The 14,893-nt window shown below is 41.8% G+C and overlaps 1 protein-coding gene across 4 annotated transcripts in view; it reads left to right on the top strand.

The window, feature by feature from the left end:
* pde1a (phosphodiesterase 1A, calmodulin-dependent) overlaps nucleotides 1–14,893 on the top strand; it is a 411,318-nt gene that overhangs the window by 364,219 nt on the left and 32,206 nt on the right. For all 4 annotated transcript variants that reach the window (XM_052023509.1, XM_052023506.1, XM_052023516.1 and 1 more), the window contains one exon: nucleotides 4,374–4,491. In XM_052023509.1, the coding sequence (XP_051879469.1) occupies nucleotides 4,374–4,491 (118 nt within the window). The remainder of the gene's footprint in view (nucleotides 1–4,373; nucleotides 4,492–14,893) is intronic.

The following is a 14,893-nucleotide window of genomic DNA, read 5'->3' as shown; positions in this document are numbered from 1 at the left end:
CTGTCGAAGAACAGTGAATCATAGACAGCAATCTCTGATTCTCCACACATGGCTGCATGTGGTCATACCACTGGATTTGCTGTTAGTTTCATGGTATAATTATGGCGAAGGCTACCACTTTTATTATCATTACAACAGCAACATCTGGGTCATTGTGTGGTATTCTAGCTTCAGGTGTCAATAAATAAAAGCATATTGTGCATCTGGGTTTTGTTGTAAATTCACCTTCTGGTCTTATTTTAGAACCATAGAACCATAGAACATTACAGCACAATACAGGCCCTTCGGCCCACCATGTTGTGCCGACCTTCAAACCACACCTAAGACTATCTAACCCCTTCCTCCCACATATCCCTCTATTTTAAATTCCTCCATATGCTTATCCAACAATCTCTTGAACTTGACCAATGTATCTGCCTCCACCACCACCCCAGGCAGCGCATTCCATGCACCAACCACTCTCTGGGTGAAAAACCTCCCTCTGACGTCTCCCTTGAACTTCCCACCCATTAACTTAAAGCCATGCCCTCTTGTATTGAGCATTGGTGCCCTGGGAAAGAGGTGCTGGCTGTCCACTCTATCTATTCCTCTTAATATTTTGTATACCTCTATCATGTCTCCCCTCATCCTCCTTCTCTCCAATGAGTAAAGCCCTAGCTCCTTAAGTCTCTCCCCATAATCCATACTCTCTAATCCAAGCAGCATCCTGGTGAATCTCCTCTGCACCCTTTCCAATGCCTCCACATCCTTCCTATAATGAGGTGACCAGAATTGGACACAGTACTCTAAGTACTCACAGTACTCTAACCAGAGTTTTGTAAAGCTGCATCATTACTTTGCGGCTCTTAAACTCGATCCCACGACTTATGAAAGCTAACATCCCATAGGCTTTCTTAACTACCCTATCCACCTGTGAGGCAACTTTCAGTGATCTGTGGATATGAACCCCCAGATCCCTCTGCTCCTCCACACTACCCAGAATCCTGCCATTGACCTTGTACTCCGCCTTGGAGTTTGTCCTTCCAAAGCGTACCACCTCACACTTCTCCAGATTGAACTCCATCTGCCACTTCTCAGCCCAGCTCTGCATCCTATCAATATCCCTCTGTAAGCTTCGACAGCCCTTCTCACTATCCACAACACCACTGATATTTGTGTCATCTGAAAACTTGCTAACCCACCCTTCCACCCGCTCATCTAAGTCATTAATAAATATCACAAAAAGTAGAGGTCCCAGAACCGATCCCTGTGGGACACCACTAGTCACAGCCCTCCAATCCGAATGCACTCCCTCCACCACAACCCTCTGCTTTCTACAGGCAAGCCAATTCTGAATCCACACGGCCAAGCCTCCCTGGATCCCATGCCCCCTGACCTTCTGAAGAAGCCTACCATGTGGAACCTTGTCAAACACCTTACTAAAATCCATGTAGACCACATCTACTACACTACCTCATCAATCTTCCTGGTCACCTCCTCAAAGAACCCTATCAGGCTTGTGAGGAAAGATCTTTCCTTCACAAATCCATGCTGGCTGTCCCTAATTAGTCCATGATTCTCTAAATGCTCATAGATCCTATCTCTTCGAATCCTTTCTAACAGCTTGCCTACCACAGGCGTAAGGCTCACTGGTCTGTAATTCCCTGGTCTATCCCTACTACCTTTTTTGAATAAGGGGACAACATTTGCCACCCTCCAATCCTCCGGTACTATTCCCGTGGACAACGAGGACTCAAAGATCCTAGCCAACGGTTCAGCAATCTCCTCCCTCACCTCGTGAAGTAGCCTGGGGAATATTCCTTCAGGACCCGGGGACTTAACTGTCTTAATATTTTCTAACAGCTCCAACATATCCTCTCTCTTGATATCTACATGCTCTAGAACATTACCCTTACCAACACTGTCATCAGCGTCATCAAGACCCCTCTCCTTGGTGAATACTGAAGAGAAGTATTCATTGAGAACCTCACCCACTTCCACAGCTTCAGGCACATCTTCCCACTTTTGTCTCTAATCGGACCTACCTTTACTCTTGCCATCCTTCTGTTCTTCATATACGAGAAAAAAGCCTTGGAATTCTCCTTAACCCTACTTGCCAAAGCCTTTTCATGTCCCCTTCTTGCTCTCCTCAGCCCCTTCTTAAATTCCTTCCTTGCTACTCTATATTCCTCACGAGCCCTGTCCAATCCTTGCTGCTTACACCTTATGTACGCTGCCTTCTTCTTCCTAACTAGTTGTTCCACCTCTCCTGTCACCCATGGTTCCTTCACCCTGCCATTTTTTCTCTGCCTCACTGGGACAAATTTATGCCTAACATCCTGCAAGAGATCCCTGAGCATCAACCACATCTCCATAGTACATTTCCCTTCAAAACTGTCATCCCAATTTACACTCTCAAGTTCTCGCCTTATAGCCTCATAATTCGCCTTTCCCCAATTAAATATCTTCCCAGCCTCTTTGCTCCTATCCTTGTCCATGACAATGCTAAAGGTTATGGAGCAGTGGTTGTTGTCCCCAAAATGCTCACCCACCGAGAGATCTGTCATCTGACCCAGTTCATTACCTAATACTAGATCTAATATGGTATTCCTTCTCTTCGGCCTGTCAACATACTGTGACAGGAATCTGTCATGGACACACCTAACAAACTCTGCCCCGTCTAAACCTTTGGCACTAAGCAGGTGCCAATCAATATTTGGGAAATTGAAGTCTCCCATGATAACAACCCTGTTATTTTTGCATCTTTCCAAAATCTGCCTCCCAATCTTCTCCTCAGTATCCCTGATGCTACCGGGGGGCCTATAGAATACTCCCAGTAGAGTAACTGTTCCCCTCCTGTTCCTAACTTCCACCCATATTGGCTCTAGAGAGGATCCTTCTACATCATCCACCCTTTCTGCAGCTGTAATAGTATCCCTGACCAGTAACACCACCCCTCCTCCTCTTCTCCCCCCTCCCTATCCCTATTAAAACACTGAAAACCAGGAATATTTAATATCCATTCCTGCCCTGGTGTCAGTCAAGTCTCTGTAAGAGCCACAATATCATAGTCCCATGTACTTATTTTCCAGATGTAAATGCGATAACATTTGGTTTAAAGTGGCAGTAATAAAGCCTGTCCAGTAGTTTGGCCATGCAGATGAGGCTTGGAAAGAGTTGTATCATTAAGAGATTAGCAATCAGTGTCAATCAAGGTGAAATGGGTTGTGAAGTCCATACTGTACCTGTCTGCTTGGTACAAGGAAAGGCTGCCTCGTCTTACCTTAGCATTCTTTCTGACGCTACTTTGAACTTATTTTTATCCCTTATCCTTGAGTCTTGTTCATGGCATTAATTCATTGAGATGAATGTACAGTATATTTCTCCTGTGCAAAGGATACTCTGGGCATTCCCAGATGTTAACCTGCAATGTAGTATGTGAAAAGGAAGGAGCCACTAAGATGTTTTTCAAACACCTTTAATTTTCGTGCAATAAAATAGTCTGTCTACCAATATGCTCAATGCGAAACTTTCAGCCCCTTAAGTAGTAGTCACAGAGCTTTCTGGCCTCTGTTCCCCAAGAATCTATTTACTGTGGGCTTCCTTTGCAGATCCAGAGCAGGTTATGGATGCACAGTGAAGCCAACTTGGGAGATAGCCATGTAATATTTCAGCAACCACCACTAATGAAACCAGACAAAATAACCTCATTGAGACAGCTGTGGAAGAACATCCAAGAACAAAATCAGCATTAATTATTGGATATCAGCATTCTTAATAATTTACAGTAGTCATGTGACTATAATAAACATCATATTATCAATGTGTTACAGAATTTCTCTCTTGTAGTAAAGATGTTAAAAAGTCAAGAAATTATTGCGATCCAGAATAGAAAAAGGTATTTTAAAAAAACACCATACCAAACAATACCTTACTTTAAACCTATCTAGTAATCTGCCAGAAAATTATACATTATCTGTAATTCTTTTTAATACATCCCGGATGACAAGTAAATAAACCCTAAGAATTACTGAAACAGACGAGCAGAAGCCAATTGTATCCTATGCCCTTCAAGCTGTCATAACCATTCATATTATTATGCATGAGCATGCATTGCAACAATGATACAATTCTGTAAAATCTCAATTGTTAATACTCAAACCAAATGTTCCAAATATCTTTGGTCAGTTTTAACAAAGCTTAACTTCCATATTTCTGACTGCTTCATACTATGAGGAAATTTAAAGGTCACATTGTCCTTCAGCATCTGACTGTGGATTTAGTGAGTCATGGCATCCAAGAGCAGACAAGGCTGTGTAAATTTCAGTTTATATTTGAGGAACTGTTTATCTAGCTCTGAGCTATTGGTAATACTGAACTTTTGTTTCCACCAGGTTTTATTGATTTTATTGTGGAACCAACCTTCTCTGTTCTGACAGATATCGCAGAAAAAATAATAACACCTCTTATAGAGGAAGCTTCTCAACCTGAGACTGACTTTCAACGGCAAAGGTTTGTATAACATTTTTAAACAAGATTTTAGGTACTTATTATTGTTTGTGCTTTTAAGTGACAACATTTTAAATCAGGATGTAGAAATTTGTAAAACTTAGTTGCAGTGTGAATACCAGCCACTTTCTCTTTGATGTGGTTATTGCTGATCTGTATGGTAGATGTCCAACAATAATTGTAGCGAAAATTTAAAGCTGGAAGAGTCCCAAATTTATTTGATTGAGATTGGTTTTTATTTTGAGCATCATGTTAAGCTTGCAAATCATGATATTGTTGCACTGATAAACAGAATCACCCACCTATTCCTGCTGATAGTGACCATAAGTTTATGCCTTCTTATTGGTAATTGGTTTATTATCATCACATGTACCAAGATACAATGAGAAACTTTGTTTTGCATGCCGTCCATACAGATCATTTCAAAACAGAAGTACATTGAGGTAGTACAAGGGAAAAGCAATAACAGAATGCAGAATGTAGTGTAACAATTACAGAGAAAGTGCATTGCAGATAGACAATAAGGTGCGAGGTCATAACCAGGTAGATTGTGAGGTCAAGAAGTTCCTCTTTATCGTACAAGAGGTATGTTCATGACATAGAGGATCAGCTATAATTACTGAATGGCAAAGCAGGCTTGAAGGGCTGAATGCCTACTCCTGTTCCTATTTTCTCCCTTTCCATACAGGTGAAATTGCATCTGATTTAAAAGCAAAGTGGGACTCACAGGTTCAAAGGCAAATGTCTGTCTAAGTGTTCTGCTCACTCACTAATGTCCTAAGGTCCCCAGGTTGAGATCAATCTGTCAACAGATTTCTACTAACATTAACAATACAAAAGGTGTTCTGCCCCCCTCTTGTTGATGGAAGCTTTTGCAGTCATATTTGTAGGGCTTCCCCATGCCCAATATCAACCCCACAATCCCCGCCAACCCCCGACACCCTCATGCCAACTTCCACCAAGCTGCCTGAATACTCTAGTACAATACTAAGGGAGTACTGCACTGCTGAAGAGGCCATCTTTCAGTGGAGGTGTTACAATGATGCCCCATTCTGTGCCTTTGTTTTAAAGAGAAGCAGGTAGATTGCATTGATGTCCTAGCATTAATCCTTCAGTCAATATCACGAAAAGTGATCTGGTGATGATCTTATTGTTGTTTGTGTGCTCTTGCTGTACATGTCACTTGCTGTGTTTCCAGTGTTAAAGCAGACTTGCAATTCAAGAAGCACTTCATTGGCTGTAAAGCCCTTTGAGGTCCCAAACTTCTGGATAAAACACTACCTTGCCTTTCTGTATATATTCCTGCCACTGTAACTTGCAATTGATAATAGGTTTATTATTGTCACATGTACAGAGATACAGTGAAAAACTTTGTTTTGCATGCCATCCATGCAGATCATTTCATCACATCAGTACATTGAGATACTATAAGAGAAAAGCAATAACAGAATGCAAAATATAGTGTTACAGTTACAGAGAAAGTGCAGTGCAGGCAGACAATAAGGTGCAAGGCCATAGATTCTGAGGTTAACAGTCCATCTTATCATACAAGAGGTCAGTTCAATAATTTTATAACAACAGGATAGAAGCTGCCCTTGAGCCTGGCGGTACATGCTTTCAGGCTTTTGTATCTTCTGCTTGATGGGAAGGGGGAGAAGAGAGAATGTCCAAGGTGGGAGGGGCCTTTGATTATGTTGGCTGCTTTACCAAGGCAATGAGAGTATAGACAGAGTCCATGGAGAGGAGGCTGGTTTCCGTGATGTGCTGGGCTGTATCCACAACTCTCTGCAGTTTCTTGTGGTCTCGGGCAGAGCAGTTGCCATACCAAGCCGTGATGCCTCTAGATAGGATGCTTTCTATGGTGCATCTATAAAAATTGGCAAGGATAGATAGGACATGCTGAATTACCTTTGCCTCCTGAGGAAGAAGAGGTGCTGGTGCACTTCCTTGGCCATGGCATCTACGTGGTTGGACCAGGACAGGCTATTGGTGATGTTTAGACCGTGGTTGAAGCTGTCAACCACCTTCACCCAACACTATTAATGTAAACAGGAGCGTGTGCACCACCTCAATTCCTGAAGCCAATGACCAGCTCTTTTGTTTTGCTGACATCATGCCACTAAGCTCTCAATATCCTTCCTGTACTCCAACTCATTGCTTTTTGAGATTCAGCCCACTAAGTAGGTGTCATCTGCAAACCTGTAGATGGAGTTAGAGCAGAATCTGGCCACACAGTCGTAAGTGTATAGGGAGTAGAGTAGGGAGCTGAGGACGCAGCCTTGTGAGGCACCAGTGTTGAGGATAATCATGGCGGAGGTGTTACTGCCTATCCTTACTGATTATGGTCTGCTGGTCAGGAAGTCAAGAGTTTAGTTGCAAGGGGAGGTGTTGAGTCTCAGGTCTAGGAATTTGAAGATGAGTTTGCTTGGAATTATAGTATTGAAGGCTGAGCTGCAGGGCATTGAATTATGGTATTGAAGGCAGAGGTGGAGTTCTTTTGACGGAAAGTAAAATCTGATCCTTAGAGACAACCTAAGGAGCATGGCAGCTCTGCTCTAATGCTCTGACCACACCGGTATGATGTTGGTTAATGTTCCCATTTGAGAGTTTCCAACCTCAGTCATTTAGGGGTTAAGAAACATTGGTCCAATATTTGTAGTCAGTGATGAGGCAAGTGCACACACCACTGGCCAATGAAAAAGACTTGGAGTTAGCTCAGTATGAATGCGGGGAAAGAAACTGGCTCCATCCATTGCAATTCCATCCTGCACAGGGACAAATTCTTTACACCATTAATGCCATTGCATGATGATAGGGGAGCAGGACAGAACAAGTTCCACCCACTCAGAGGCATTCTGCCAGCTTAGTCAGCTGTCAAATTTGTTAGAGATTTTGAATGCAGAAATATATAGCTACACATAAAATCTAATAAAAGCTGACTAAATTGTTAAAAACAATTACTAAGTAAAGAAAAACACTTAAATGTTTTTGAATTTATTTAAATGTTTAAAACAAAATTATTGTTATATTTATTCAGACTGTTCCCTCTATTGAAATGAATGGGGAATTTATTCCTGCTGCAGGTTGTTTAAACAGTTCCATTGATGTGAAATTGTTATTCGAGGAGACCAACAATTGGAAAAATATCCATGACCAGCTGATGACCATTTTGAGACTTGTACCCTCACACAGAAATTCCAAAATTGGAGACATTTATGTGGGAAACTTCAGTAATAACATGAAAAAATGCCAATATTTCCAGAAGATCTGGGCTAATAACATTTGAAGACATAAAAGGGTGATTTTAGCCTTACTACTCTCATGTACTTTGCATTGGTTGGGTGGAATATTGTATGGGCAATTTCACATGCATGCTCACTTTCTCAGGTCATAGGAATCTTGCACAGACTAAACTAAAGGACAGAAACTGAACAGGCTGGCAAGAAAACCAAACAGGAATTTTTAAATGCAAAATGTAAATACCAATTTCACCAACTGCTGACAGTTATTTTCAGTGCTTGATACTGATTTATGTTGTGCATCGTGGGAAAAATTCCTCCTTATGCATTCATGATGATAATTGCTTCATGACTCTGCTGTGACTCACCAGAATCTCATTGAGTTGTTAAAGAGTGTCACACAGGTGTTGTTTTGATATTCATTTAACTCTGTGGAAAGACTTGGGATTTAAAATAGTTCATGCATTACAAAGTGAAAATTCATATTCCATTTTAAAGAATGTTGCATCTGCTCTGAACTACAGCCTTTAGAGTTTAGTCAGTGGTGCTGCAATCATTGGAGGTGACAGCACAGGTAGTATTACATTATTTGTTTTATTTCACAAATGCAAGAAATATCCCAGGGAGGAATGAAATATACTCCAGAATAGAAGGAAAAAGTTCAGTTGAATTCTATAATGCCCTTTATCCTCCGACTGTGCCAAAGCACTCCACTACCAATGTTTTGCTATAAAGCAGATTTGTATAGGCCAAAATAGTGCCTACAAGAAAAGGAATTTTTTTTAAATTTTATTTACAGCGTGGTAACAGGCCCTTCCAGCCCAACGAGTCTGTGCCGCCCATTTTAAACCCAAATTAACCTACCTGTACGTCTTTAGAATGTGGGAGGAAACCAGAGCACCTGGAGGAAACCCACGCAGACACGGGAGAACATACAAACTCCTTACAGACAGCGACGGGTATTGAACCCCGATCGCTGGCGCTGTAATAGTGTCGGGCTAATCTGCTCACCGGTGGTGTTGGATGAGAGAGAAATTCTGGCCAAGATACCAGAAGTGCTTTAGTGCTTTATTTTTAATTAAATTAATTTTAATTAAATTTTCCTATTGCCCTTATTTGAAAAGGAATAAGAAAAGTGTCTGGACAGTGCAGACAACAGTGCAGTCCTCCCTCAATACTGCATTGAAGAGTCAAACTAGATTATGTCTCATGAAGTGCGGGGAGAAAATACAGAACTTTTAACTGAGAAGCAGGACTCATGCAATGCAGTCAAGTTGATGGTTAAATTTGACATTATTGTTTACCATTTATTATTATATATTTTTTTCATTTTCCATTTCTTCCTTTGACCAATTTCTTTGAAGAAACCATGGGAGAAATGGCAGAACCCTGTAAGTAAGGGAATTTGCACAAGTATCCCACTTGATCTTGTGGAGGACTCTGCAGAGCAGCAAGTGTGATAGGACAGATGCTGCCATTGGGCTGTTATCATTTTCTTGGTCCAGCGATTCAGTAATCCTAGTAATCTGCTGAAGGACATAATGCTGGTGGGTTGTGAAATGCTGGAAGTCACTTTGAACACTGATAGTCAACGCCACAATGGTAACAGTCTGCATTTGAAAACAGTGATCTGAGCTTCCACTGTGGCACCCCGAACTCTGGTGGAAGATGCACACACGACAGAAAAAGCTGAGACACTAGCTATTAGACAGAATGACACAGGCAATATAGTTGTTTCCGCAGTTATGTTGATCATGGTACCCACTTATGCTGGCAATAATCTCTAAAGCACAACTCTGAGGCAATCATTCATTCATTCAAACAATTATGTCCCAGCTCTGTACAAGATTAAGTAAGCTGGTCCCACTCCCCTGCCCTCTTGCAATGTCCTGCATATAATTTATTTTCAAAGACTTATCCTGCTCCCTATTAAAGGCTATATTTGAATCTGCTTCTACGACTATATCTTGGCAGTGCATTCCAGACCCTATCTGCTCACTGTACACAAGAATGTTTCTTCATGTCACCTTTGATTCTTTAGTCAATCACCTTCATTCTTTATCCACTAGTTAGTTCTTCACTCCCCTGCCAATGAGAACAGTTTCTCCCTATCAGCTTTATCTGTATCCTTCATGATTTTGAATATCTTTATCAGACTTACTTACAACCTCCACTGTTCTGAGAACAACCCAAGCTTCTCCAGTCTGTCCACAGAACTAAAGACCCTCAACCCTGGAATCATTTTAGTAAATCTCTCTGCACCCTTTCCAAAGCCTTCCGATCATTCTCAAAGCGTGACACCCATCACCAGACACAATACTCCAGTGGTGACTGAACCAATGTTTTATTAAGGTTCGTTATAACTTCTTTGCTCTTGCACTCTCTGCCTCTGTTTATAAAGCCCAGTATCCTACTGTATATACTTCTTAAACCACATCCTTAACTAGTCCTGCCATATTCAATGATTTATGCACACTTGCCCCTGGATCTCTCTATTCTTGTACCCCTTTTAGAAATGTGTCCTTTTCTTACGTTGTCTCCACTCATTCTTCGTACCAAAATAGAACACTTCACATCTGCCAGCCTTAAACTTCATCTGGCACTCAACCGGCTGTTCCACCAACCTGTCAATATCTCCTTAAGGTCTTCTTTCCTTACTTTTTTCAAGATCTGGTTATTTCTGGAATTCATTGCCCATCTCTAATTGCCATTGAAAAGATGGTTGTGATTTGTCACCTTGAACTGCTACAGTCTTTCTTTGAAGGTACTCCCACAGAACTGATGGGCAGGGAGCTCCAGGATTAGGATCCAGTGGCAATGAAGGACCAGCCCTTAACTTGGACGGAAAGCTGCAGGTGGTGGTGTTCACCTGTGCCCGTTGCCCTTGACCTTCTTGGCAGTTGAGGTGGTGGGTTTGGGAGTTTGTGGCAGAGAAGCCTATGCAGTGACTTTGCAGGTAGTACACATTGCAGCTGCTTTGCAATAGCCCTTCACTAATCTCCTCACAATACACCTCCAATTGTGTCCTGTGCACCCCAATCCAAATCATTAATATATATTAAGTAAAGCATTGGTGGTAGTACCAACCCATGGGTAACACCACTGTACACTTCTCTCTAATCCAAAACACAACCTTCCACTGCTACTCCCTGTTTCTTGTGACTTAGCCAGTTTTCTCTCTATGCCCTTTAATTCCATGGCCTTCAAGCCCGATGACAAGGTTCCACATGGTAGGCTTCATCAGAAGGTCAGAGGGCATGGGATCCAGGGAAGCTTGGCCGTGTGGATTCAGAATTGGCTTGCCGGTAGAAAGCAGAGGGTTGTGGTGAAGGGAGTGCATTCAGATTGGAGGGCTGTGACCAGCAGTGTCCCACAAGGATCGGATCCGGACCTGTGCTTTTCATGATTTTTATTAATGACTTAGATGAGAGGGTAGAAGGGTGGATTGGCAAATTTGCAGATGACCCAAAGGTTGGTGGTGTTGTGGATAGTGTAGAGGATTGTCGAAGATTGCAGAGGGACATTGATAGGATGCAGAGCTGCGCTGAGAAGTGGCAGATGGAGTTCAATCCGGAGAGGTGTGAGGTGGTACACTTTGGAAAGACAAACTCCAAGGCGGAATACAAAGTTAATGACAGGATTCTGGGTAGTGTGGAGGGGCAGAGGGATCTGGGGGTTCATATCCACAGATCCCTGAAAGTTGCCTCACAGGTGGATAGGGTTGTTAAGAAAGCTTATGGGATGTTAGCATTCATAAGTCGTGGGATCGAGTTTAAGAGCCGTGAAGTAATGATGCAGCTCTACAAAACTCTGGTTAGACCACACTGAGAGAACTGTGTCCAATTCTGGTCACCTCATTATAGGAAGGATGTGGAAGCATTGGAAAGGGTGCAGAGGAGATTTACCAGGATGCTGCCTGGTTTAGAGAGTATGCATTATGAGGAAAGACTAAGGGTGCTAGGGCTTTAATCTTTGGAGAGAAGGAGGATGAGAGGAGACATGATAGAGGTATACAAAATATTAAGAGGAATAGATAGAGTAGACAGCCAGCGCCTCTTTCCCAGGGCACTAATGCTCAATACAAGAGGGCATGGCCTTAAAGTAATGGGTGGGAAGTTCAAGGGAGAAATCAGAGGAAGGTTTTTTACTTAGAGAGTGGTTGGGGGCGTGGAGTGTGCTGCCTGGGGCGGTGGTGGAGGCAGATACATTGGTCAAATTCAAGAGATTGCTGGATAAGCATATGGAGGAATTTAAAATAGAGGGATATGTGGTAGGAAGGGCTTAGATAGTCTTAGGCGAGGTTTAAAGATCGGCACAACAATGTGGGCCAAAGGGCCTGTATTGTGCTGTACTGTTCTATGATTCTATGATGACTAATCTGTGGCACCCTATCAAATGGCTTTTGGAAGATTCATTTATATCATATATCAACTGTATTTCCTTCATTGACCCCCTCTGTTACCTCACCAAAATGTCTATCAAGTTAGTAAAACATAATTGCCTTTAGCAAATCTGGATTGGGTTTCTCTTATCAATCTGTCTTTGTCCAAGTGCCTGCTAGCTTTGTCGCTGATCATTATGTCTAGAACTTTCCCCATCACTGAAGTTAAACTGACTGGTCTGTAGTTACTAGGTCTATCACTACACTCTTTTTTGAACAATGAGGCAATGTTTGCAATTTTCCAGTCTCAGGCACTACCCCTGCATCTGTACAATGTTTGAAAGTTTATGGTCAGGGCCTGCACAACTTCCTCCCCTTTTCCCTCAGCCACCTAGTTGCATCCCACCTGGATTTATCCAGCTTTAATGTAGCTAGGCTTACCATAGCTCATTATGAATTTGTGGCTCTGTGTAAACTCCTGTGGCAACTTGGTGATGGATTCCTTATATTTCTAGACATTCTCTGCTCTATTTCAGACTGGCTTTCCAATACACCAAGCAGTCTTCTGTGGCTTTGTCTGTCAGAGTTCTCTGCAGCAGAGCCCCTGTGTGACCTTGCAACCTTGTCCTCCAGGCACTTGCATGAACCTTTCCCCACATTCCCACTCCCCCCCCCCCACCCCCACCAGCCATCCACTATCTCCCCCCCAACCCACCACCTTCTCCTGTGGAAAAAGGCCTGGTGACTCATATATACACCTTCTTTGTTCTATCCTTAAAAACTCATGCAACATCTGTGGCCGCTGCATCAATGACCCCTGTTCCCTGCATGATTAGCACAGTCTCCTTCAAAGGGAGAAAATATGAAGATGCACCTAACCCATTCTGGTTAATTCCTACTAAATCCTATTTCATCTTCTCCTTCAAGAGAAGATGAGTCATTGAGTATAAAGCCACTGTCATGTGCTGTCATTTGAATAGCTCTTAATAAGTACAAGCTATACAATGTGGTGGGATGCTTGCAACAGCATGTAAAGTTGAGAAAGAGTATGAGTGGTGGGGTTAAGCATGCAGTGGTAGAAATTGACTATAAACCCGTGGCATTGACCCCCACTGTTTTCTCTTTCCGCTACCTTGTAACATTGGTCTGGGATGGGGTGGGGCTATGTCTTCTTCAATGCCTTCCCCTACCTCAAGAATGCAGGACGTTTCCCCTCAGTTTTGCCTTTCCCACAAAGATTTCCAGTGGTGTTCTGAAACAGAGGTCTTTGTGGTCTCCTGTGCTGAACTTATGAAAATATTCCTAGTACCTATTCCAATCATAGTGCAGCTTCTCTTCAGGAAATGTGTGGTGGCTTTAAATAATAAAAACAGAATTTGTAATATTAACTCTATTTCCCTTTCCAGGGATGCTGCCTAATGAGCCTAGTGTATCCAGCACTTTTTTCAGATTTCCAGCATCTGCAGGTTTTTTTTTAATTTTCATGTTTGGCTTTATGTAGTGGCGGGAACTTATAATATCAGGCACTCTGCTAAAACATGCAGCCAGTGAAGACCACAACGTGTGTAGTTGCATGTAGCCGTCATTTAGAAAAGCAGGCAGTGTGAATGTGACTTTTAACTTGCTTGCAATGATCGTGCAGGTTCATTTTCCTGGGGTTTCCCAATTTAACCTCTACTCATTCTTGCCAATGTAGCTGATCTATAACTGGCAGCATCATCTACCCCACTATTTAAGTTGTTTTCATGTGTGAACTTCTACAGCAATTTCCAGGAGGTTATTGACAGTAAACATCATCTTTCAACCAGGCATCAACACATGCAGAGTTCAGCAGAGTTACCTGAATAGCCAATGTTGACCTTTTTAGTCTCTCTCTAGTCTGAAAGTAATAGTAGTACAAACTCACAGATTAATTATCTCAACAGAGATGATGGGTCAAATCTCCAGTCTGCAAAGCTCAGCTTTCTAATATATACAATGTTGCCATTTCATTGTCATTCTTAAACTTTCAGGGATGTTCATCTTTCCCTTATTCAGAGTCTTGATTTTTAAGTTGTTTGAATATGGGTATTGAATAGTTGCAGTGTTTTTGTAATCAAATAATACTCTCATTGTTGGCTAATTACATAGGTTAATATAAGTTTCCAAACATGTATGAAGTTTGAACTGAGCAAGATTTTCACAAATGCTTGCTTTTGTTTCTTTTTGCTGTTAATTATAAGTAACAGGCGTAATTGAGGTGCAACAATGTGCCTTTTGGTATTATGCTTTCTTGATAGACATAACCATAGGAGGTTAAAATGTAAAATTTGACCCCTGACATTTTCAACTTTCCATAGGATTTTGAGGGTTTTTCTTTAATTTATGATGCAGCACCATCTAGTGTTGCATTGTGGAGTTTCCCAGATTTATAATGCAATATTTCCAGCCTTAATATTACAGTTCGTTTGATAAATTTCTGCATTGAATTTTAGAACTGCCTAATACATGTTTTTCCTGGTTTTAACGCCTGGAATTGTATTGTCATTTGTGAAAGATATTTAAATTTCCTCTAACTCATCCAAATACACATAATGAAAGGTTGGTAGAGCTTTATGTTTTCAGTTTTGCTAAGAATACAATTGTTCAGGACACAGAGACAAGAAGAGCGATTGAGCCTTATATGGTTCGAGACAAAAACAGACAGATTCTCAGGAGATTTCAAAACAGATGGGAAACAGAGCACAATAGAGTTGGCAGATGGAGAGGAAGGGATCACTGGGACAGTCAGGAAACACTAAGAGCA

Source organism: Pristis pectinata, chromosome 1, assembly GCF_009764475.1.
Source record: "Pristis pectinata isolate sPriPec2 chromosome 1, sPriPec2.1.pri, whole genome shotgun sequence".
NCBI lineage: Eukaryota > Metazoa > Chordata > Chondrichthyes > Rhinopristiformes > Pristidae > Pristis > Pristis pectinata.
The sequence above is the reverse complement of the archived record's forward strand: the minus strand, read 5'-3'. Positions and strand labels throughout refer to the sequence as shown.